Below are 25547 nucleotides of genomic sequence, written 5' to 3'. Positions count from 1 at the left end.
CCCGTGAGCCATGGTCACTGGGCCTGCGCGTCCGGAGCCTGTGCTCCGCGGCAGGAGGGGCCACAGCAGTGAGAGGCCCGCGTACCGCAAAAACAAACAAACAAAAAAACTTACAGAACCTCAGCACATCCGTCTAAATGAACAAACCAGCGTGGGCACGTTAAGATGATCAGACGCAGGGCTTCCCTGGTGGCGCAGTGTTTAAGAATCTGCCTGCCAATGTAGGGAACACGGGTTCGAGCCCTGGTCCCGGAAGACCCCATAACTAGTGAGCCCGAATGCCACAACTACTGAAGCCCCTGCGCCTAGAGCCCTGGCTCCGCAACAAGAGAAGTCACCGCAATGAGAAACCTGTGCACCGCAAGGAAGAGTAGCCCTCGCTGGCCGCAACTGGACCCAATGCAGCCAAAAATAAATAAATAAAATAAATTAATTTATTTAAAAAAAAAGATGATGGGACACTCCAGACTTCCTTTGGATGTCTCCCGTTTTTCCACGAATGCACCTTTTTTCTGTTCCACGGTCCAGTCTAGGATCCCACATTGCACTGAGTGTCCACTGCCTTTTAGAACTGCATGATTGCAATTTTAAAATTATTTGCATCATTCCTGTTTCACGCCTTTCTGGAAGTTAGCTCCGTGAAGGCAGCAGATAAAAGAAACTGAGGCTGGGGACTTCCCTGGAGGTCCAGTGGTTAAGACTCCGCACTTCCACTGCAGGGAGCACGGGTTCGATCCCTGGTGGGGGAACTAAGATCCCACATGCCATGTGCTGCAGTCAAAAAAAAAAAAAAAAAAAAAAGGAAACTGAGGCTGATCCACCGATAGGAAATTACCTGGCCCTGAGCCGGAAACAGCCGGGTCTGTGTGATAAAGGAGCTAGACCTACTCCCTTGTAGAGCTGTCTCACCGACTGCGTAGAGGGGTGCTAGGAGGGTTCTGAGGGTGGAGGGATGGCATGAGCACTGGTGTGGCAGTGCGTCCTCGAGAAACTAGGTGAACACTGTCAGGAGGGAGGGTGATGGTGGTGGCAGGTGGGGGGAGGGGGAGGTGATGCGCGGGGAGCTCCAGGATAAGGTCTGGCAGAGCCTGTTAGAGCCGCTAAAGGTTTTGGAGCAGGTGATGATCTGAGCAAGCGCGGGGGACCTTGGGAGTTTCTTAGCCTCTCACTGAGCAGGGCCAGTCTCTCTGGGCCCTGGGTAAAGGAAGGCAGCTTCTTTTTTTTTTTTGGCCCCGCCGCAGGCATGCAGGATCTTAGTTCCCTGACCAGGGATGGAACCTGCGTCCATTGCATCCCTGCACTGGAAGCACAGAGTCCCAACCAGGGAAGTCCCAGAAGGCGGCTTGTTTGGATGTGGGGTTGACACAGCCCCAGAGGGAAGCAGGTGGCCCGCAGGGATCCAGAGGAGATGCATCCCCCAGGAGAGACTGGAGGCTGTGGGATCTGGGATCCCTGGAGCCTGGGGCCAGGAGGGGGTGGGGATGTCACAGAGGAAACAGGCTCAGCACGAAACTCTGCCCTTGACTCTCCCTTTGCCTTTACCTTGTCCTCAACTCCAGCCACGTCCGCAAGCATCTGGATTCCGAATCTTGCCAATGACCCCCCCAACTGCCCTCACCCCCACTATCTCCCCCAGGAAAGACAGCTCAGCCAGGTCCTCCGCACTCTGGCTCTGCCTGACCGTCTACCCTCCTCAAGATCTCCAACAGCTTCTCCTCTGCCCCTGGGGGTGCAACTGGGGCAGGGCATGGCAGGGCACCTCCTCTCCTTCCCCACAGCCTCCTCCTCCATGGCCTCCCACCTCCAGCCTTGCCCACTGCTGTCCACCCCACACTGGCCACTAGAGAGATATTCCAGTACATACTCTAATCTCGTCCAGGCTCTAACACCCTCTGACACTCCCCATTGCCCTCAGGATAAATTCTGGATTTTTATATACAATGTTTGATGTCCTGAGGGTCCCTGTGGTCTGATCAGGGGGCACACACTGTCCCCTGTCAGCCCCCAGAACTTCCCAACCTCTGCACCCTTGCTCACACCTGGGGTGCCTTTCCTTCATCAGCACGTCAACCCTTTCTAATGTCCTTATTTCTCCATAGCTTGGGAGCTCCTGGGGGCAGGGAACACAACCCCACAAATAATAATAATGTATCCTCGTACTGGGTTAAGCACTTCCTGTATCCTCTCAGTCAGTCTTCGCAACTGCCCTGCAAGGCGGGTGTCATGAGTCTGATTAACAGATGAGGAAACAGAGGCTCAGAGTGGACCTATGATCTGCCCAAGATCAGTCAGTAAGCCAAGAATAAAAGGGACCCTCCTTCCTGCTTCTTCCCATGGCTGACTCCTGCTCTTTCTTTAAGTCTCAGCTCAGCTGTCATCTCACCCTGGGCTCCCAGGTGGGGTCAGGTGCCTAGTCTGGGCTCCCACAGCTGGAGGTGATTACTACATGACTTATGTGCCAGGCCTCTGCTGAGCATCAGAGCTGTGCCCCTGAAGTCTTAACAAATTTCTGAATCTGGTGCTCTAACTGCCTGCACCCATCTTCCAGATGAAGCAACTGAGACTCCAAGAAGTGAAGTTTCCTCCTGCTGGGAATGCGGGTGTGTGTGTGTGTGTGTGTGTGTGTGTGTGTGTGCGCTCACTACCCTCAGAAGCAGCAGCAGATCCAGCCATCCCCTCCCCAGCCACACGCGCCCGCACATACACCCGTGTGCACACAGGCCCACACCTGGCCGTTTATCCCCGCAGACTCCCGCCTCCCACACGCAGGCGGCCGGCTGGCGTCTGCGCGGCTGGCGCTTGTAAATACATCCTCCCGCTGGGGCCGGCTTGCTTCTCCGCTCCTTCGCTGCCACCAGGAGGGAGACGGTGGGGATGGGGGCGACGGAGGCACAGGACTGAAATTGTTCTTAGGACCTTCCGGCCTCACTTTCCTTCTGCCTCCCTGATGATGGGGGTCGCCCGGGCCCTGGGTCCCCACTCCAGGCTGAGCCCGTGATCCCGGGATGAAGACAGCCCCTCACGCTCAGTGCCTTTGGAAAAGTTCCACGGGACCTCGTGGCCTGGCCCGCGGTAGAGGCTCAAACAAGGTTCGCCCCCTTCTCCCGTCCCCCGTCTGGGCCCAAACACCCACTCCCTTTCTTAAGTGGCCTTGGGAAGGGTCTTGCGGGGATAGACAGATGGGCTGGGGACAGACGGATCGCGGCACGTGGGAGTTACGCCTGGGCCTGGGGCGTGGGAGGGTGGTGCTCTGGCCACCGCCACCATCGGTCCGCAAAGAGCTCCGGCTGCGGGGAAGCCGCCAGGCGGGGGAGAAGGGGCTCCCGGAGGTTCCTGGAGAACAGGCTTTCCTACCATCTCCCCCGCCGCCTCCACCACTGTGGTCCCATTGCGCAGGCGCGAGGAAGACGCGCAGAGAAGGGGGTCGATCGCTCCGAGGCACACAGCCCCGCCGGTGCAAAGTCTGATCTCGGGGTGCAGGTGACGCTGGATGGGTCTAGGGCCTGGGGTGACTTGGACTTGGGGGCCCTGTCCCGCACTGCATCTCCCGCCCACCCGGGCGACCCATTCCCGGGAAAGCTAGGGCGCCGCGGGCCCCGGCTGTGGGCAGAGCACGCCCCCTGCCGGCCACGTCAGGAATCGACGCAGCTACGAACCCCAAGACCTTCGATGGAGCCCCCCACTCCGAATAGAGCACCCACCCAGCTCCCCGCTCCCCGGCCGAAACTGACCCCTGACAGAGCTCCCGACGCTGCGCTCAGCCCCAGCTCTGAGCTAAGCTCCAGACCCCGAGCCCCTGGTCTCAGGCTAAGCACCCAATTCCAAGTTGAGCCTCCGACCCTGGATAGAGCCCCTGGTCTGTTTTTCAGACCCCTGCACCCTAGCGAGACCCCCAAGGATGTCCAACCACCTAGAGGAGCTGTACACATTGCTCCCGACTCAGAATGTTACAGGTTCTAATCCCATCTCTTCCACGACCTGGCTGAGTGGCCTCAGACTGGTCAGTTGCTTCCTCTGAGCCTCACTTTCGTCATCTGTGAAATGGGACGCTTGTACCCCATCGCAGGGTTGCTGTGAGAATTTGGTGAGTTAATGTACGTAAAGTGCTAACAGTCACTGGCACGTAGTAGGCGACCAGTAAATCTTAACTACAGTATTGTTATTATTATTACCAGATGTGCTGCTAGGCACTTTAAAAGAAAAACAGCTTTGGAACTTCCCTGGTGGTCCAGTGGTAAAGAATCCGCCTTCCAATGCAGGGGACTCGGACTTGATCCCTGATCGGGGAACTAAGATCCCACATGCCGCGGGGCAACTAAGCCCACTCGCCACAACTACTGAGCCCGTACGCTCTAGAGCCCACGCGCCACAACTAGAGAGAAGCCCGCAAGCCACAGCAAAAGATCCTGCATGCCGCAACTAAGACCCGACGCAGCCAAATAAATATTAGTTAAAAAATAAAAGAAGGGCTTCCCTGGTGGCGCAGTGGTTAAGAATCCGCCTACCAGTGCAGGGGACACGGGTTTAAGCCCTGGTCTGGGAAGATCCCACATGCCGCGGAGCAACTAACCCTGTGCGCCACAACTACTGAGCCTGCGCTCTAGAGCCGGCAAGCCACAACTACTGAAGCCTGCAGCCTAGAGCCTGTGGAACAAGAGAAGCCACCGCAATGAGAAGCCCGCGCACAGCAACAAAGAGTAGCCCCCGCTCGCTGCAAGTAGAGAATGTCCGCGGGCAGCAACGAAGACCCAACGCAGCCAAAAATAAATAAATAAAATAAATTTATAAAAACAAAAGTTCTAAAAGAAAATAAAAGAAAAACAGCTTCATCAAGACATAATTTATATACCATACAATTCACCCACTTAAAGCATACAATTCAGTGGTTCGACATGCTACATTATTCATTTTCTAAAATTATGGTAAATATATAATAAAATTTACCATTGTAACCATTTTAAGTGTACAGTTCAGCGGCATTAAGTGCATTCACAATGTTGTACAACCATCACCAGAACTTTTCCATCAACCCCAATACAAACTCTGTCCCCATTAAACACTAACTCTCCATTCCTGTCGCCTCCGCCCCCAGCCTCTGGTCACCTCTATTGTACTTTCTGTCTGTGGATTCGTGCATTCGAGGTCCCTCATATAAGTATATCACACAATATTTATCATCTTATGATTGGCATCTTAAACCTATATTTTCAAGGTTCATCCATGTTATAGCATGAATCACTTCCTTCCTTTTTATGGCTGAATTATATTCCACTGTATGGATGGATCACATTTTGTTTACCCATTCCTCTGTTGATGGACATTTGGATTGTTTCCATCTTTTGGCTATTGTGAATCAGGCTGCTATCAACACTGTTGTACAAATACCTCTCTGAGTCCCTGCTTTCAACTCTTTTGGGTATACATCTAGGAGTGGAATTGCTGGATCATATGGTAATTCTACGTTTAGTTTTTTTGAGGAACAACCAAGCTATTTTCCACAGAAGCGGCACCATTTTGCATTCCCACCAACAAAGTACGAAGGTTCTAATTTCTTCACATCCTCCTGGACACTTCTTATTAGTTCTTTTATTTTTCTCATTTTTATTTTTACTTTTTTTGGCTTGTGGGGTCTTAGTTCCTCAACCAGGGATTGAACCTGCACCCTCGGCAGTGAAAGTGTAGAGTTCTAACCACTGGACCACCAGGGAACTCCCCTTATCCATTATTATTTGTGGACCTGTAGGTTTTATTATTCCCATGTCACAGTGCATAGAAATTATAGACCCCAAATGCCAATACATAATGCCCCGGATGAGAAACCCTTAACTCAGGAGAGGGTAGTACCTGGCTGTGGATGGGAGGAGGTGGGACAAACATTCCTGGGTTTGAATCCTGGCCCTGCCACTTGTGCCTGCATGTCCTCAAGGCAAGTCACTTCCACTCTCTGGGCCTCAGTACCCTGTCCAAAAAGAAAAAGGGGGGGATGAGATAAAGAGACATTTCATTTATTTTTGCCACATGAGGTCTGTGCCAGGGTTCTGTATCCCCCACATGCAGGGCAGGACTCGACATACATTGGTTGTCCAGACTGCTCTGGCCCCCCTGGTCCTACAGCCGCAACTGGGACCCAGGGTTGGGGATGCAGGGAGGAAATGGAGCAGCAGGGGAGCTGGGAGCTGCTACTGGGCCCGGTTCCCAGGACTCACAGCTGCATCCTCCGGGAGCCCCAGCTGTCCCCACTGCCCCACCCGCTAGCGGCCTGGAGGCTCTTGCGTATCTCGCTGGCTTATTCCCACGGACACCGAGGCTGGATCTGGGAAGTCCCCTAGTGGGGTCTCCAGGGTCCGTCCACGTAGCAACTGCCACAAACCTCACCCGCAACCCAGAAAGATTTATCTTCAACCTTGGGTCAGATTCAGCCCGTCTGGGAGGTATAGCAATCTACATGTTTAAGGGGCTCCCAGGTCCTTCTGCTGTAAAGTGTTCTCTGGGGCCGTACTTTAAACGGAGTCCCAGGGGTAGAAAGGGGCCTTCCCAGAGCCACGCGGTTGTTCTGTTTTTCTTTTTGGCTCTCTTTCTCTCCCCGGCCCCCATCTCTCTCTGTTTTTTGACTCTAATTCTCCTTCCTCTCATTTCTTGTACGGGGCCCGGGGTTGGGCTCCCCCCCAGCATCCGGCCCCTTTCGCGATTCCGGAGGAATCTCCCAGAGCTGCCTGGCCCCGCCCCAGGTTCCCCCCCCACCCCCCCGCGGAGACCAGCTCCCATTGGACTCTTCGTACACCGCCCGCGCTGCCATTGGCTGAGCCTACGTCCTCGCCCGCCCCTACCCCCCCCTCGGTCCCTGAAGGTCCTTTGCGCGCGGGCGGGGGCGGGGGGCGGGGCCGCTCAGAGGGGCGGGGCAGTTGGGGGCGGGGTCGAGCTTCCTGCCCCGCCCCGCTGGGTCCCAGTCCTCAGACACGAGTCTCGCGGCCACAGCAAAGCCCCCTCGGAGGCGGCCGGACAGAGCCCTGACCGTCGGACCGACGACGGAGTCCCAGAGAGCAGGTGAGCTAGCGGTGCCGGGGCGCCCCCCAATCTCGGGGGCCACCTGGCCTCTCTGTTTCTCTCGCCCCCTATGTCCCTGACCCCCCTTATGTCTGTTTCCCTCTCCCTCTCCGTTTCTCCCTTTCACTGTCTTCCTGTCATTCTCTTGATGTGTGGGTTACAGGGAGGCATCCTGGGTCTGAACTGCCCACCCTGGCTTGGGGTGGTGCTCTGGGATCAGCACCCCCCTCCCCCCAACAAGAGGACTCTGATGGACTCTGCCCCCTTTCACAGTGCAGGGCACCAGGTGCCAGGGCCAGATTCCAGAGCTAGGAGGGCATTCTAGGTGGTGGGCAGCCAGGCCAAAGGCGTGGAGGTGGGAATGAGTGAGACTTCTGGCTGGTCCAGGCAGCAGAGACAGTCAGAGCCAGGCCCACCCAGACTGGCCACCTGGGAGCTCCCCAGTGTTCTGAAGCCTTGGCCTCAGTTTTGCCAGCTGTGAATTGGGACCTTCGTCGCTGAGGTGACTGGCAGTTGACCTGACCCAGATCTGCATGCATCACTACCTCCTCTCTCCTGGGGGGCTCTCCTGGAGGAGGAGCAGCCCCAGCTGTAAACAGGCCTCTGAGGTTACTTCCTGAGCAGGTCTGAGCCCAGCTGGGGGAGGTGAACGCCCTGGGTGGGGGGTGCCATAGCAGGGTGAGGGCAGTTCAGCCCAGTGGTTGGGTTGGTTCAGCCCAAGCTCAGACCTTGGAATCAGACAAACCTGGGTTCCCGCTCTGCCACTCATCACTGGTACCTTGAACGAGTGATTCAATTCTCCAAGCCTCAATTTCCTGTCTGAGGGTCATAACTCCCTGGGGGTGAGGGCAGCTTCCAGAATTAAATGCAGGAATATGGGCCCTGCAAGTCTCTACCTGGCCTCCACCTCCTCCTTCTCTCCCCCTCACTCACTCTGCTCCAGCCACACAGCCTCCACATTCCACCAACACGCCAGGCACCATCCTGCCTCAGGGCCTTTGCACGGTCTATTCCCTGTACCTCCATGACAGGTGCACAGGCGCCAACTTTAAAACATAACAAGTTGCCTAGATGGGCTGGGCCAAGGGACTGCCAGGCCAGGGCTGGGCGGCTGGGTGGCTGGGAGGGGCAGAGGAGGAGCCGGCCCAGCGACGCTGTACCTATGGAAACCGGAACAAAGAACTGTCGCCCCAGCCACGCGAACACCTGGGCTGAGCTTCTCCCACTTGGCAGGCTTGGTGGCCTGGGACGCAGGTGGTGGGTGAGTGCCCAGACCTCTTGGAGGGGGGCGAGTCAGGCGCTCACACCCCACTCTGATGGGGGGCAGGGGTCCCTAAGTGAAGAAACCAGTCAGGCAGGTGCAGATTGGAGGCTCTGTCGTATCCCCTTCTGCTGTGTGGCCTTGGGCAGGTCAGGTGCCCCCTGAGCCTCAGTTTCCTCATCTGAGGCCTGGGGAGGGGAGGGGCCTTTTGGTTGCTTGGTGATCTGATGTGATGGGTTCAGGAGGTCTCAGTGTCCCTGTCTGTCAAATGGGGCCACCAGAGGGTGCCTAGGACAAAACTCCATCTGTTGTCATGGAAACAGCCCCAGAGGCGGATCCTGAAGAAACGACACATGCTTGTTCAGGTTCAGCCCCAGGTGTTACAGACTGAGATGGGGACCTAGAGACAGGCAGGACTTGGCCCAGTTACAGAGAACTTGGGCTTTTATCCCAGAATCCCCCACATACACCCCTCCATGAGACAACTTCCCCTGGAATCCCACCACCTGAGGGATTCACAGAGGCACCTCTGGCCCAAGAGTACTTGGGATCTTCTAAGGCCCCGTCTTCCAGGCCTCACTTTTCCCTTCTGTCCAATGGGGCAGTGGAGGTTGGGGAGTGTCCACAGTGGGGGAGCCCCTTCCAGAAGGGTTCGTGCTGTGCTGCTGTGTGACCTTGGGCTATCTGTTTTTCTCGGGGCCTCAGTTTCCCTGGCTGGACAATGGGGCCCTTGGACGAGATATCTGACTCTGTGCCCCTCTAGTGCTGGGAGGTCATCTATTCATTCAACAACTGGTTCTGAGCCCCTACTCTAAGCCAAGCCTGGTGCAGGGCGCCAAGGACCTGGCAATGACCAAGGCCCGTCTGGTGTCCCCACCCCCCACTCAGTTCACAGACTGGGGTTGGGAGAGATGGACATTCATCCAGAAAAGTCATTAGGGTTAGCTGTAATTGCATGAAGGAGTGGAGAGACAGATTGATGGGGAAATTAGTTTAGATGGGGGAATCTGGGAGGGCCTCCTGAGGAGGTGACATTTGAGCTGAAGCTCAATGGCAAGAAAGAAATAGCCACATGGAGACCTGGGGGAAAGAGCAATCCAGGCAGAGGGCACAGGTCGTGCAAAGGCCCTGGGGCAGCACCATGCCTGGTGTGTTGGAGGAACAGCCAGGAGACCCGTGTGGATGGAGCAGAGTGAGCGAGGGGGAGAGAGGGAGGAGGGGAGGGCAGGGAAGGAACGGGGCAGGTCGTGCAGGGTCTTGTGAGCCATGGGGAGACTTGGGCTTTTACCCCCAGGGAGGAGGGATCCCTGAAGGGCTGTGGGCAGAAGAGGGTGTAGGATCTGACTCGGGTGCTCACTGGCGCCCTCTGGCGGCTGCTACGGAGAGGACAGACTGTAGGGTGCGAGGGCAGGAGCCAGGGGACCAAGATGGAGGCTGTGGGCGGTGCGAAGTGGGTGGAACCCGGACTCATGTAGGGGCTGCATCCACATTCCTGCCAGGTGACCCTCCAGCCTCCTCCACTTGCTGTTAAAAATCTTTTACTTGGGAATTCCCTGGCGGTCCAGTGGTTAGGATTCCATGCTTTCACTGCTGTGGGCCTGGGTTTGATCCCTGGTTGGGGAAGATCCTGCAAGGTGCGCAGCGCGGCCAAAAAAAAAAAAAACTTTTACTCAGCTTGAGCCTCAGCCTGTCCTGTCTTTCTCTGTAGAGGGGTGGGATATGGTCTTCCAACATTCACTTTTGCCCACTGGTGTCCCCCACCCCCACCCCATCCCAGCTCTTTCTTCAGTGGAGATCTGACCACAGTTGAAAGTGTCCCAACTCCCACCGCAGCCTGGCAGGGAGCCAGACCCTGCCCATCCTTGGGGTGGCCCCCGAGGGCTCTGGGGAACCCGGTTTGAAAACCACTGGTATCTGCCCCCCCACCTGAGAAAAGCAGGTCCCCCCTTTTGCCATATCAAAATGGGCACCGACTGTGAGGTCTGAGTGATGGTTGGTAAAGGGCTGGAAGCAGTGGGTGCCCTCATGCTGGCAGAGGGTAATAGTGTGGGGGCATTTGCCACGGTGGGCGGAGATCTGGAGCCCCTGAGGCCACCCTGGGATGCTGCAGCAGGGGCTGAGGGAGGAGGCCCCGCTGAGGGGGCCCATCAATTATTGACGCCCTTTGTTGTGACATAAAGAATTCATGTGGAGGGCGGGCTGCTCCGTGGACCAGTGGCATGCTGAAGCCAGCATCCACCCTCCCCACCCCCGCTCACGAGGGCCACTTGCTGTATTGCCAGGAATTTCGCAACCCTGTTGTTAACATCACCATTATTAAAAAGGACAGACTATCAATAAAACTGGAAGAAAAATAAATTTAAAAAAATGACATACTATGAACTTACAGTCAAATACATTATATTTAAAACAAAAGTATGTATGGGGATTCCCTGGCGGTCCAGTGGTTAGGACTCGGCGCTTTCACTGCCGAGGGTGCAGGTTCAATCCCTGGTCTGGGAACTAAGATCCCACAAGCCACTTGGCAGGGCCAAAAAAAAAAAAAAAAAAAAAAAAGAAACCTCAAAGATATGGAATATTATTCAGCCATAAAAAGGAGTGAAGCCCTGGGACTCCCCTGGTGGTACAGTGGTTAAGAATCCGCCTGCCAATCCAGGGGACACGGCTTCAAGCCCTGGTCGGGGAAGATCCCACATGCCGTGGGGCAACCAAGCCCCATGAGCCACAACTACTGAGGCCCGCGCGCCTAGAGCCCGTGCTCCACAACAAAGAGAAGCCACTGCAACGAGAAGCCCGCGCACCGCAACGAAGAGTAGCCCCCGCTTGCCGCAAGTAGAGAAAGCCTGCGCGCAGCAACGAAGACCCAACGCAGCCAAAAATAAAATTAATTAAAAAAAAAGAAAAACCCTTTAAAAAAAAACAGGAGCCCTGAGCCTTGAAAACATGACACTCAGTGAGAGAAGCCAGACTCATAAGACCACACAGTGGGTGATACTTTTTATAAGAAAAACAGGCAAATCCATAGAGGCAGAAAGTAAATTAGCGGCTGCCAGAGGGCTGGGGGAGGGGGATGGGGAGTGACTGCTATTGGGGAGGGGGTTTCTTTTCGGAGTGGTGAGAATGTTCCGGAATTAAATAGTTGTGATGGTTACCCAGCTCTGTGAATATATAAAAACACTGAATTGTACACTTTAAAGGGTGAATTTTATGGTATGTGACATATACTTCAGCACAACTTATAAAAAAGCAAAGGTCAAAAATCCTAATTTCTAATTATTTTACTGCACTTTGCAAGGATCTGTGCTCTTGAGGTTATTTTCGTCTAGTGTATCTGTTTGGTGGAGACGGTGAGCAGTTCTTCCCAACTCCATGTTCAAGTTGGAAGCTTGAAATTGGCTGTGGTGAGAGAATTTACACCATGGAAATTGGCAAATGCTACAAATCAGGGTTTGATATATTGTTCTGTCATCATGTAACCCGGAGGTTGGCCAACCTTTTTTTAAAATTTATTTATTTATTTTTGGCTGGGTTGGGTCTTCGTTGCTGTGTGCGGGCTTTCTCTATTTGCGGTGAGTGGGGGTTACTCTTCCTTGCGGTGCGTGGGCTTCTTATTGCAGTGGCTTCTCTTGTTGTGGAGCACGGGCTCTAGGCGCGCGGGCTTCAGTAGTTGTGGCACGCAGGCATCAGTAGTTGTGGCTCGCGGGCTCTAGAGCACAGGCTCTGTAGTTGTGGCGCACAGGCTTAGTTGCTCCGTGGCATGTGGGTTCTTCCCGGACCAGGGCTCGAACCTGTGTCCCCTGCATTGGCAGGTGGATTCTTAACCACTGCGCCACCAGGGAAGTACCCAAGCTTTTTCCATAAAGGGTCAGATAGTAAATATTTTTGGCTTTGCCAGCTTTTCTGCCTCTGTTGCCTCTCTTCAAGGCTGCGTTCCAATAGGACATGAATGGGCGTGGCATGTGCCAATAAAACTTTATTTATTTACAAGAACAGGCAGCAGGCCAGAATTTGCCGCCCTTGGTCTAACTACAGGAAATATCAATAATGAAAATTAAATTTTAAAGGGTGGCATGTCTCTAGCTGCTTCCTTGCGAACAGCACAAAAGCACTGAGGGAATATTCTCTCACCATTCGAAAACTGCCATCGGATTCGGCAAAGAAGTCGCTCACTTGGCTGATAAGTGAGTAAAATCTGAATTCTCCTTGTTCGTATGAAAGAGACCATCCAGCGACATCAGTGTCAGACTGCTCTCCTTTCTCCGTAGCAAGTATAGATTGGCTACTGGTACCAGTTTGGCAAAACTCACCAAGAACACATAGTGAGCCTCGGTTGGGTGTGAAATTCACCCGTGCAAAATCCTTTCTTACGTCTGTAAGTTGCATGGGGCACATCCTTTATGTCAGGAACATTTATGGTAAACATATGTATGTACCTACATGCCTACATTTATTTTTCCTGGAAAGCTGGTGGCTAAGAATTCTCCAGCGCTTAGTGAATGGGGTGGGACGCAGCATTCACGGTGCACCCGGGGGGCACTGGGGACCCTGGGAAGCAGGATCTTCTGCCCTGTGGAATCCCCATCACCCCCACACCTAGCATCCAGGACTGGGAATCTGTGGGTTGAGGGGCCACCCCGGCGCACCTGTGACCTGGGTTGGATGGGGGGCCATGGGAGGAGTCTCCCCACCTGGGCCTCCCAGCTGGCAGGGCCTGGCAGAGGCCCTGAGACTGGACCATGCCTAGCATGTTGCAGGGACAGCAAGAGGGGAGATGAAGGAGGGGAGGTCATTGATGTGGGGAGCGGGAAGGTTGGCCCTGCTCCAGAGTTTGGGGACAGAAGGGATTGGGAGGAACGAGGTCCACTGGGGCCAGTGCCGTCCACTGCTGTGTGCCCTTCCCCTTGGGGGAGGCTCACATTCAGTCCTGCTTCCACCCCACCCTCCCTCCAAGCCCACCTTTGCCTGTGTGGGGAAAGGATGCTGTCAAGTCTAGAGCAACCCGAGGCTCCACCGTCTGTGGCCAGTTTGGGAGCTGGAGTGTCCAAAATGGGGACAGGAACAAAGGTCAGAGTCAAAAAGACAAAGTGGGGTTGGCAGAGGGTGAAAGTCTGAGCGTGGACAGAGGGCTGAGGTTCCAGAAAGAATGTGGGGTGCAGGGCAGCAATCAGCAGAGACAGGGACTCAGTGACTAGACACCCATTTCACAGATGGGAAAGTGCCTCCAGGGGCTGGGGCTTGTGTGAGGTCATGGAGGGGAGACCTCAGAGCTGTGGGAGGGCCTGGACAGTGGCCTCCTCGGGGGCTGTGGACCAGCCTCCGGTCTCCTCCCTGGCACTGTCCTGCCCCAGGGCCTTTGCACCAGCCATTCCCTCTGCCTGGCTCACCCTCCCCCAGACCCTGTCCTTCCAGTCCCAGTCCCAGCTCCAGGGGCTCCACCTTGGAGGGGCCCTCCTGACCACCCAGCCTAGGTCACCTGCCGTCCCTGGCTGTCACTGCCCCCCATCCCCGGGGGGATGTCACTCCCCCCATCCCCCTGAAATTATCCTGTTTATTTCCACATTCCACATCCACATTCCACATTCCACATTCACTGCTTCCTGGTGCCTCCCCCTTCCATCAGGGGCAACACCTCTTAGGGGGCCGTTTTGGAAATTCAGAGGGCTTTTTTTTCCCCTCCCACTTATGATAACAACAGGATATGCTAGCATTTGGGGGGCAGGGACCAAGGCACTAGGCGTCTGGCCATGCTCAGGGCAGCCCCTGGCCCTCACAACTTCCTAATGTCCTGCCAGAAACCGATGACTAGGGGTTTCAATATTCAGTGAATTTTCCTGAAATGCAACTCCTGGGTAAATCAAGGGAAGATGGAGCTCTTTTTTGATAGAAATTTGTAGCTACGTGTTCCCTGCGATGCCCTGTATGGGGCAAACCTCTGACAGATGCACTCCATCATTGAGTGCAGTGGGCCTGAGCTTTTAAGGAGGAAAAAAAATTTTTAATACTTCTTTGTGTATTTATTTGGCTGTACCAGGTCTTAGTTGAGGCCCACGGGATCTTCATTGCTGCATGTGGGATCTTTAGTTGCGGTATGTGGGATCTAGTTCCCTGGCCAGGGATCGAACCTGGGCCCCCTGCATTGGGAGTGCGGAGTCCCAACCACTGGACCACTGGGGAAGTCCCAGGAAAATTCTTTTTTAATCAAACATGTATTGAGCATGTACCATGTGCCTGGCTAGGTGGAAGTGATTTGCAAATCTCCACTTGTGTAATACTTTTTTTTTTTTTTTTTAATTAATTAATTAATTTTTGGCTGCATTGTGTCTTCATTGCTGCGTGTGGGCTTTCTCTAGTTTCGGCGAGTGGGGGCATCTCTTGTTGCGGAGCACGGGCTCTAGGTCCATGGGCTTCAGTAGTTGTGGCTCACGGGCTCACTAGTTGTGGCACATGGGCTTAGTTGCTCCGCAGCATGTGGGATCTTCCCGGACCAGGGCTGAACCCGTGTCCCCTGCATTGGCAGGCAGATTAATAGCCGCTGCGCCACCAGGGAAGTCCCTGTAATCCTTTTATTTCTGTTTGTATTACTGCTTGGGCCAAATCGTGATTTTTAAATTTTTTTTTTTTTTTGGCCGTGCTGAGCAGCATGTGGGATCTTAGTTCCCCGACCAGGGATCCAACCCGCACCCCCTGCAGTGGAAGCGGGGAGTCTTAACCAGTGGACTGTCAGGGAAGTCCCAATTTATTTAACGTTTTTAAAATGAGGCATAGGGCTTCCCTGGTGGCGCAGTGGTTGACAGTCCGCCTGCCGATGCAGGGGACACGGGTTCGTGCCCCGGTCCGGGGATATCCCACGTGCCGAAGAGCGGCTGGGCCCATGAGCCATGGCCACTGAGCCTGCGCATCTGGAGCCTGTGCTCCGCAACGGGAGAGGCCACAACAGTGAGGGCCAGCGTACCGCAAAAAAAAAAAAAAAAAAGGCATAAAATAGAGTAAGGGGCACAAAGGTATAAACTATATACGCTTGATATGTATACAGTAAGTGTTCAGCTTGATGACACAGAATTCACATATTGTAAAATTCACTATTTTAAAGTGCTCACATTCCAGAACATTTTGCCACCCCCAAAAGAAATCCCATCCCATTAGCAGTCACTCTCCATTCTCTGCTCCCCAGCCCCTGGAAACCACTAATTCACTTTCTGTCTGTGTGAATTTGCCTGTTCTGGACGGTTCCCATCAATGGAATCACACACAGTGGGTCCTTCTGTGTCTGGCTTCTCTCACTGAGCATCGTGTTCTCAGGGTCCATCCATGTTATAGTGAGTGTCGGTGCTTCACTCATTTTTATGATTGAATAACATCCCAGTGTGTGGATGGGCCACAATTGGTTTGTCCATTTATCTGCTGGCGGGCATTTGGGTTGTTTCCACTTTTTGGTTATTACGCATCATGCTGCTATGCCCACGTGTGTATACGTTTTTATGTGTACGTATGTTTTCATCTCTTTGGGGTAGGTACTTAGGAGTATAACTGCTGGGTCATGTGGTAACTCTGTGTTTGAGGAACTGCCAAAAAACTGTTTTCCACGGCGGCTGCACCATCTTCTATTCCTACCAGCCGTGGGTGAGGGGCTCCAGTTTCTCCCATCCTTGCCAGCCCTTTTGTTTTGTCTTTTTGAAACGGCCATCCTAGTGGGGCTGAGGTGATGTATCATGATGATTTTGACTTGTTTTCCTAGTAGCCAGTGATGTTGAGCATCTTTTCACTTGCTTATTGGCCATTTATATATCTTCCTTGGAGAAATGTTAGATTTTTAAAAAATCAAGATATAACTCACATACCATAAAAGTTACCCTTTGAAAGTTTACAGTTTTCTGGGTTTTAGTGTATTCACATTTCTTTGTAACCATCCAACTCGATGACTTTTTACATTGTGTAGACCCAGATGGAGACACAGAACATGAAACATTCCGGGGACTTCCCTGGTGGTCCAGTGGTTAAGAATCTGCGCTTCCACTGACAGGGGGCGTGGGTTTGAAAAACAATTTTTTTTTTAATTAAAAAATTAGGGACTTCCCTGGTGGTCCAGTGCCGATCCCTGGTCAGGGAGCTAAGATCCCACATGCCTCGCGGCCAAAAAACAAAACAGAAGCAATACTGTAACAAATTTAATAAAGACTTTAAAAATGGTCCACATGAAAAAAAAAATCTTTTAAAAAAATTTAAAAATTAAAAAAAAAAAAAAATCCAGAGCTCCTCCCTGTACAATCCCCCTCACCTTTGTCACCACATATTAATTTTATTTATTTATTTTGTGGTACGTGGGCCTCTCACTGCTGTGGCCTCCCCCGTCGTGGAGCACAGGCTCCAGACACACAGGCTCAGCAGCCACGGCTCACGGGCCCAGCCGCTCCGCGGCATGTGGGATCTTCCCAGACTGGGGCACGAACCCGTGTCCCCTGCATCGGCAGGCGGACTCTCAACCACTGCGCCACCAGGGAAGCCCTAATTTTATTTTTATACCAGCAGGTGGAGACAGACGGTACTGCCTGTGGATTCCATTTCAGGGAAATGGGGGCACCCAAATTCTTTTCTAATAAGGAGGTGGCATGGTGTCTAGAAGGCTGGGGTCCCTTGGAAGGCAGGGACGGGATCTCTCTTGGTCACTGCTATGTCCCCAGTGCCTGGGACACAACTGGTGCTCCCTAAGTGCTCACTGAGCCACTGAATGAGTGTTCCAGCCGAGCCCTTGAAGCTTTATTGGGCTTTCCTGGCTGTGACGATAGTGGGGTGATCTGGCATTTGGTGGGCAGGGGCCAGGGACACTGGCTGTCTGGCCGCTGAGCCCCTCCGCTGTCCCTGGGAAGGGCCTGCCCCAGAAAGCCTGCCCTGGTGCAGCCAGGCCCCTCCTGGCTTGTCTGCCCTTGGACTTGGATGAGCGCAGCTGGCAGGAAGGAAGGCTGGGGTTTATTTTGGTCCCCAGCATGCTCCCCCGGGAGAGCAGTCATCTCCCTGTCTGGCTGCCTGGATGGAGGCGTTTCTGGTAGAACAATGGGTCAGCGGCGGGGGGGTGGGAGTGGGGACCGCTGACCCATTGCAGCTGGGCTGGTCCAGGTGTCATAGGTCTGGGGACTGCCCCAAGGGGAGTAGGGGCAAGGAGTGTGGAGGCCAAGAGGGAAGGCTGCAGCTGCCCCCGCCCTCCGCCCCTTTTCCTCTGTGCTCGGCAGGGTGGGTGTGGGGCAGTACTGCTGCTGAGGGCCCAGGCTCTTCCTGAAGCTGGTAAACAGGACAGGCTTCCCCTGTGAACCAACACGCCCGACCTCAGGACTTGCAGAGGGGAAGGTCAAGGCCCAGAGAGAGACAGAACCCTGCCTGGGGTCACACAGCAACCAAATAGGCAGAAAGACCTGGGCACCAGAGTCCTTGAGATCCAGGGAAAGGCCTTCTCCTCTCTGAGTCTCAATTTGTCCATCTGTAAACTGGGGAGCTGGACCCAGGGAGTTGGGAGTTCCCCCCCGCCCCCGGGTTCCAATGTTTGCAGACATCCTTTCCCTCATACATTCAACAAACACTTACTGGGTGTCTGCTGGGTACCAGGCCCTGGGTTAGGGTTAGGAGACATGGCGTGAACAAGAAAGATGCAGGGGAATTCCCTGGCAGTCCAGTGGTCAGCACTCTGTGCTTCCACTGCAGGGGCCAGAGGTTTGATCCCTGGTTGGGGAACTAAGATCCTGCATGACCTGTGACACGGCCAAAAAAAAAAAGATGCAGCCCCTACCCAAGCTGTCAGGCCGGGGAGATGGACACCGAAACCAAGGTACTCGGGGCCATGATGGAGGATGCCCCGGGCACCATGGGAGCCAAGGGGGCACCTGGCCCAGCCTGGGGCATCCAGAAGTCTTCCAAGAGGAGGTGACAGTAACTCTGAGACTTGAATGAGTTTACGGGATAAGTGATGGGTGAGAGAGGAGTCTAGGTAGAGGGAATGGAATAGAACGTTCTAGAGAAACAGAGGTGAGAGGGCATCCTGGAAGCATAGTTATTCCTTGCTGCTGCTCTTTTTTTCCCCAGAGAACATCACAGAGAAATAGGTCTCTACATTCAGGGAGCTGAATGGCATAGAGCTTGAAGGTCAGAAGTCCAGGCAGTGGCGTCCAGCCTCTTGCCCGGGGAAAGCTCACAACCCGCGCGACACTCAGGTTGGTCACAAGCTTCTGCCCTAGGATGGAGGTAGTTCTCCCTCCTTACAGCCACCATCCTCCATTTTACTGATGGGGAAACTGAGGCATGGGGCAGTTATGTTGCTTGACCAAGAGTTTAGAGCCAGGAGCAGGCCCTAAATTTTGGGGCTGGTTTTGTCATGGGGGACAGCCCCACAAGACTCAGGGCAACTCGCAGGAGTCAGCTGGGGAAAGCAGAGAGCGTAGGGGTGCAGAGGTGGTGGGGGCAGGCAGTCCCTGTGTTGCTGTGTGGCCTTGGGGAAATGGCTCAGCCTCTCTGAGCCTGTGTAATTTCTTCTGCAACCCGGCAACCAGCCGAATACAACACCACGCTGAAGTGATGAAATAGGCACACGCCGCTGCTCAGGGCCTGCCACGCGGTGCTGAGTCACCCACACCCCTGCTCTGCCCCAGCCTTTGTACAGGGTCTGGGGCTGCTGTGGGAGTAGGGAAGACTGGGTCATTCATCTCCAGGCCCGTCCCGACCTCTGTGGGCAGGGAGAGGGCGGCCGAGGCTTGGGACTTCTCCCGGGGTCTGAGCTCACACACAGATGGGCTTTGTCGGGGTTCCTGTGGCTGAGTGGGCACCCATGTGGCATTCCTGGTCTGGCTGGCCTGAGGCTGGGGTCGGGGTGGATTCCCACCAGAGCCTGGGGCAGCAGCGGGTCAGGGCTGGGGGTGGGTCTCAGGCTCCCTCATTCATTTGGAAGATGTTTCCGGAGCCTCCAAAAACACAGCAGTTAAGGAATCAGGCCCATTACCTCCCCCGTGGCCTGCGGTGAGGCAGACCACGGAAGAAGCAAAGCCAGCGGGGCAGAGCAGTGATGAGGGATGCCTGGGGTGCTCTGTGGCTCAGAGGAGGTGCCTCACTGTCAGTTTGGCTGTTCGAGGGTGGCTTCCTAGAGGAGGTGGTGTCCAGGCTGAGCTGAGGGATGAACCTGCGAGGGTGAGAGGCAGGGGCTTAGGGGCCAGGGCTTTTGGGGGATGTATATGTGTCCACCAGAGAAGAGGCAGGGGTTTGGGGGCCAAGGTGTTGGGCGATGTATAGGAGCTCACCAGGGAAGATGCAGGGGCTGGAATGAGGTGTGGGCTTTGGTCCTGAGAGCCATGAGGAGCTGCCAGCTGGTTCTTACAAGGAAAGGGCTAAGCCCAGATGTGCAATGTAGGAAGAATTCTGGCGCTGCAGGAAGGAGGTGGTTGGAAGGGGAGCCTCCAGAGCCTGGGGGATCTGGAAGACTGCCATGCAGGAAGGACAAAAGGAGTCAGACATAAGGGACAGACAGAGGTCCAGGCTTCTGCGGTTGGAGGCCTGGTCACTGTTCCCAGACAGCCAGCCTGCCATTCACCTTGGCCACCTCCCTGGCCCTTTCCTGGGTGGAAGCTGATGCAAGTCAATATTTCTGTATCACAGGAATCAGCAGAGTGATGCGTTTCCAGAAACCCCACAAATGGCCCTGGGGAACCCCCACCCAGGTCACTGCCCCCCTGACTCATTCAGGGCCTGACTAAGGTCTCAGGATGTCCGTTGTAAACTCAAGGGGGTGAGGAGGCCAGGAGCATTGGTACCTAGGCTTCTCCACCCTGAACAGCCCAGGGGCTGGGCTGGGACCCTGTTTCATGGAGCTGCAGGATGAGGGGAATGATAAGCTGGACCCCTCCTGTGATAACTCACCTTGAGCCCCTTCTCAACTCAGAGCAAGGATACAGTGGGTTTGCAGGGCTGGTACCAGGGACCACAAGTAGTGGGATTCAGAAGGCCCTGCCCATTAATTTCCAAAATATACAAACAGCTCATACAACTCAATAACCAAAAAACAACCCAATCAAAAAATGGGCAGAAGACTAAATAGACATTTCTCCAAAGAAAACACAGAGATGGCCAACAGGTAACATGAAAAGATGCTCATCATTGCTAATTATTAGAGAAACGCAAATCAAAACTACAATGAGGTATCACCTCACACTGGTCAGAATGGCCATCATTAAAAAGTCTACAAGTAACAAATGCTGGAGAGGGTGTGGAGAAAAGAGAACCCTCCTACACTATTAGTGGGAATGTAAATTGTTGCAGCCACTATGGAGAACAGTATAGAGCTTCCTCAAAAACTAAAAACAGTGTTGCCATATGATCTAGCAATCCCACTCCTGGGCATATATCCACACAAAACTCTAATTCGAAAAGATACATGCACCCCAATGTTCACAGCAGCACTATTCACAATAGCCAAGATATAGAAACAACCTAAATGTCCATCGACAGATGAATGGATAAATAAGATGTGGTATACATACACAGTGGAATATTACTCAGCCATGAAAAAGAATGAAATAATGCCATTTGCAGCAACATGGATGGACCTAGAGATTCTCATACTAAGGGGAGTAAGTCAAAAAGAAAGACAAATACCATATGATAAAACCTATACGTGGAATCTAAAATAGGACACAAATGAAGTTATCTACCAAACAGAAACAGACTCACAGACATAGAGAACAGACTTGTGTTTGCCAAGGGGGAGGGTAGGTAGGGGAAGGAAGGATTGGGAGTTTGGGATTAGCAGATGCAAATGAGTATATACAGAATGGACAAACAACAAGGAGGTCCTATGGTATAGCACAGGGAACTAGATTCAGTATCCTGTAATAAACCATAACAGAAGGCCCTGCCCAGATTTCAACATTACACATTAATTCCTTTGACTTTTTTTAGAAACAAATTCCCTTAGGGTCCCTTGGGTCATCATCTCTTCAGTGTGAATGCTATTTTTTAAACGAGCTTTTCCTAAAAATAGCTTTTGCTATTTTTTTTTCACAAGTTTCTGCCGTTCTGTGCTCCTGCTACTTGGACTTTCCCTCCTCTAGGCCTTGGAGCATGGGGATCTTCCCGCCTGGGATGCCCTCCCCATTTTCTCACCTGTCTCTTCCTCCAGGAGGTCAGCCTTGGCCCTCTTGATCTGCTGGGGATCCTGTGCTATGTGGGCTCTTGCAGCTTCCCGGATGGTAGCACTTACTGTGTTCCCGGGGGCTCGCTGGTCGGCTCTGTACACCCAGTCCTGGCACACACAGTAGGTCTGTGGAATGGGCACGCAGGCTCCCCTGGAGATAGGCTGGTGGCGTGTGCCCATTTCCCGGATTGGGAAGACGGTGGTCGCCAACGTTAGCGGCCCGCCCAGGCAAGCCCCTGGCAGCCGGGCTGTGCGGGCTGACGGCGGGTCTGTGTCCCCACCCCCGCGCAGGGCGGATGGACACCTTCAGCACCAAGAGCCTGGCCCTCCAGGCCCAGAAGAAGCTCCTGAGCAAGATGGCATCCAGGGCGGTAGCGGCCGCGTTCATCGACGACACCAGCAGCGAGGTGCTGGACGAGCTGTACCGCGCCACCAAGGAGTTCACCCGCAGCCGCAAGGAGGCCCAGAAAGTGGTCAAGAACCTGGTCAAGGTGGCCGTGAAGCTGGGTGTCCTGCTGCGCAGCGGGCAGCTGGGCGGCGAGGAGCTGGCGCGGCTGCAGCGCTTCCGGCAGCAGGCCCGCCGCCTGGCCATGACCGCCGTCAGCTTCCACCAGGTGGACTTCACCTTCGACCGGCGCGTCCTGGCCGCCGCCCTGCTTGAGTGCCGGGACCTGCTGCACCAGGCGGCGGGCGCGCACCTGACCGCCAAGTCCCACGGCCGCATCAACCACGTGTTCGGCCACTTGGCTGACTGCGACTTCCTCGCCGCGCTCTACGGCCCGGCTGAGCCCTACCGCTCCCACCTGCGCAGGATCTGCGAGGGTCTCACCCGGCTGCTGGACGAGGAGAGCATATGACCTCCGACCTGACCTCCGACCTCCTCGTTCCGGCTTGCCGCTGGGGGCGGGGCTTGCGGGGGGGTTTTTAACCTCTTTTCTCCCAGTCTGACTCTGGCCAAAACCACCCCGCCCAACACACACACACACACACACGCACGCACGCACACACACACACACACACTCGCGCACGCACACACGCACACACACACGCACGCGCGCGCGCGTCCGCCTCTGCAGCTCTAAGGACCCAGGTCACCTGTCCTCCTCCGGCCCAGTCTCCGTGGGGAGAGGAACTCAGCGCGGAACCCGGCACGGCCTGCCTGCGCCAGCAGCCTCCCGGGGCACTTGGAGACCACTGCCTGCTCCGGCGCACCGTCTGCACAATAACCCTTGAGCCACCGGTCTGAACCCCTCAGATCACTTGGTGTCTCTGACAGCTGGCGGCTTCCCACTTCATAATGTTGCCTGGGCTTTTGCATTCCCACAGAGAGGATCATGGGGAACCAGGAGAAAGGGAGTGTTACACAGTGAGCTGTTCCCCCGCCCCAAGTTCCTCGAAGTCCTAAGCCCCAGGGCCTCTGAATATGACCTTATTTAGAAATAGGGTGATTGCAGATGTGATTAGTTGAGTTCATACTGGAGCAGGGGTGGCTAATCCACTCTGAGTGGCGTGCTTATGAGAAGGGGACATTTGGACACAGACTCAGAGGACAATGCTATATGACGGTGGTGGTAGAGACTGGGGGGAGGTGTCTGAACGACAAGGAACATCAAGGACTGCCAGCCACCCCCAGAAGCTGGGAGAGAGCCTGGAACAGCCCTCGGAGGGAACCAGCCCCGCTGACCCCTTGATCTCAGGCCTCCAGAGGTGAGCGCGAACAAGCTTCTGTTGTTTCAGCCTCCCAGGCTGGGGTACTTTGTTCCGCAGACCAGGAAATGGGCCCTGGGAGCCACGCGAGGGCCGCGGTGGGTGCAGGTGTGTCAGTGAGGACGCCTCCTCCCTCTGGTTGGCATCGTGGCCCAGACTCCCACATGGGAGAGGAACGGAGTGTGCCCCCCGTGCAGGGTGTCAGGGGAAAGCTGTCTGAGATGCGTGCATGTTTTTAAATGATGATTTCATATTTGGAAAACAAACAAACAATTGTTTTTATAAGACGGGCCTCAGAAACAAAGCTCAACAACTCTTGGCTTTGGCAACGCTGGTGTGGCGATTCTTAACTTGGGGCGTGGATGGACACGTTGGGGTGTGGGAGCATTATTTGTGATTTGTCAGAAGTGGGCATGGGTTTTAAAAATGCGAAACCCGGCTGCAGGTCTGGCCATGTCAGGGCCGGGAAGGTTATTTTGGGCACTCAGTGGGGAGCGGGGGAACGATGTCTATTTTTGCAGAACCTGGTCTGTTTAGGGCAAAGACTGCAAACAGGAGGCCTGCAGGCCTTATTAGGCAAGAAGATGGGTTTGCTTAGCCCCATCCAGTGTTTGAGACATTTGGAATTAGTTGCCAACACTTAAAACCAAGGAAATAGCACGTCCCGATCTTGATCTTGGCGGTTCTCTAGAAAACGCGCCCGCACTGCCCAATGGTGAAGCTGCATAGAGGTTGCCCGTCTTTGTTTTGCCACAGTCCCCACCACTCCCTTTTGCCTCTCCACGGCATGAGGGGCTGGCTGATAGATTAGGACCCCAGATTCAGGGCAGCGTTTCTCTGTTTGGTTTCTGCTGCTCTGAAAAAGTCAAAGGCTTTCACTCAGGAGCCAGCTGTTCCTACCTCTGCCCTCCACTTCCAAGGCAAACTTTCCCTCTTATCTTGGGTCAAAAGACATCTTCAAATGAACAGTCGTGCATTTTGATTACGCTGAGAAGCCCCACATGAAATCCTTTGCCCTCTGCTCTGCAGGCATATATCCATGTGATAAGGCTTTGTACCTGTCTGGACTCTTTTTTATACACTTGAGATTTAATTTTAAAAAACCAAAGAGCGCTACAAAACTATGTAAATAAAAGCATCTGACAGTTTGCTCTCACCCACCTAGGGTTTTTGCGTTTTGAATCACGGTTGCACATAAACGTCACACACCCGCAGCCTGTTGGCAGGTTTGATTCCCGCTGCGTTGGAGGACAGACTAGCAGAGGTGGCAGAGCTTGGCTTCTGCAGCCCAAACAGGGCTCAGTCCAGCTCCTCATAATGACCAAAGGTCCTGGGGCCGGGTGGCTTCGCTCACCAGAAAGCTCCGTAAAGGCACACGCGCACATCACATGGAGTAAAGGGGAAGCTTCTCTGTGTCCAGAGGCGCCCTGCTGCGTCCCAGCACATTGCACCTACCGCTCTGCATCCCTGCTGGCGCCCAGTACTTGGAAGTGGTAAGTGACTCCAGGCTGACCATAGAAGAATCCATATCCCTCTCAGCCAGGGTCTGGCCCTCACACACCTCGGGGCCCAGGGTGCACCATCGTCTCCGCCTGTGTCCAGCTGCCTGGTTTTGGCAGGAGGCCCTGGGCAATCATCTCCTGGGCCCTGTTGAGAACTGCAGGTCGCCGTGCTCGGTGGAGTGAGCCTCCCGGAGGACGTGTGTGCCTCCAGAGCTGCTCACGAGGTGTGGTGCAGATCGTGTGCGCTTGACCACTGAGGCTGCTGGTGCCCCGCCCCTGCCCCGAGTACCGTGGGCCCAAGGTCCCCCTCAGTGATTCTGGGAACAGCTGTTCATCTTGCTTGCGCCTCTCTCTGGAGCCATTCCTACATCAGCACCGCTGAGGCCCCAGCAGGTGGGGTCACAGCAGCACCGGGCTCCTGGGTGGCATGAGGGAGGGTCAGGTGAGTGACAGGAACAGAGAGGCCTCAGTCGCCCCAACGTGGTGATTCTGATCATCAAGGACCCGCTCCATGGCCACATGGTTTCTTTCCTCACAGTCAGAGGTCAGGGTGACAGTCCAGTGGGGGTCAGACTCCCAGGCCCTGCTGTTGGGAGACCAGGCTCCCCTGAGTGGCTGAGGCCTTTGGGGATGTCGTTTATTTATTTTGGTTTGCTTGCAGGTTTTTGTTTCTTTTTTAAAGTCACCGAGCTGCAATCCGACCTCAAAAAAAAGTAAGCAGAGCCAACCACAGGATGCAGAAGAGCAGGTCTGCCCTGGAGCGCTCACCCTCTGCTGGGCGTGGCCCTGTGGGCTCGGCAAGGTCCAGCTGCCTCGGGACCCGCACGTCTGCGCCTGCAGAAAAGTCCCTGTGCCCAGGGTGATGCAGCTT

General features: G+C 54.4%; 1 protein-coding gene across 2 annotated transcripts; it reads left to right on the top strand.

Moving 5' to 3' along the window:
• Positions 1–6949: 6949 nt before the first annotated feature.
• On the top strand, positions 6950–25475 carry TNFAIP8L1 (TNF alpha induced protein 8 like 1). 2 transcript variants are annotated; one of them, XR_013827755.1, is made up of 3 exons: positions 6950–7044; positions 21759–24667; positions 25338–25475. XR_013827755.1 is itself a non-coding variant. In XM_079918173.1 (2 exons), the coding sequence occupies exon 2, from the start codon at positions 21764–21766 to the stop codon at positions 22322–22324; it is 561 nt and encodes a 186-aa protein (XP_079774299.1). In that variant the 5' UTR covers positions 6950–7044; positions 21759–21763; the 3' UTR covers positions 22325–25408. The 2 variants fall into 2 exon arrangements, 1 of the variants encoding a protein (XP_079774299.1); XM_079918173.1 differs by having other exon boundaries at positions 21759–25408.
• The last annotated feature ends 72 nt before the right edge of the window (positions 25476–25547 follow it).

The sequence above is a fragment of the Stenella coeruleoalba genome, assembly GCF_951394435.1.
Source record: "Stenella coeruleoalba genome assembly, chromosome: 3".
NCBI classification, from domain to species: domain Eukaryota; kingdom Metazoa; phylum Chordata; class Mammalia; order Artiodactyla; family Delphinidae; genus Stenella; species Stenella coeruleoalba.
The sequence above is the reverse complement of the archived record's forward strand: the minus strand, read 5'-3'. Positions and strand labels throughout refer to the sequence as shown.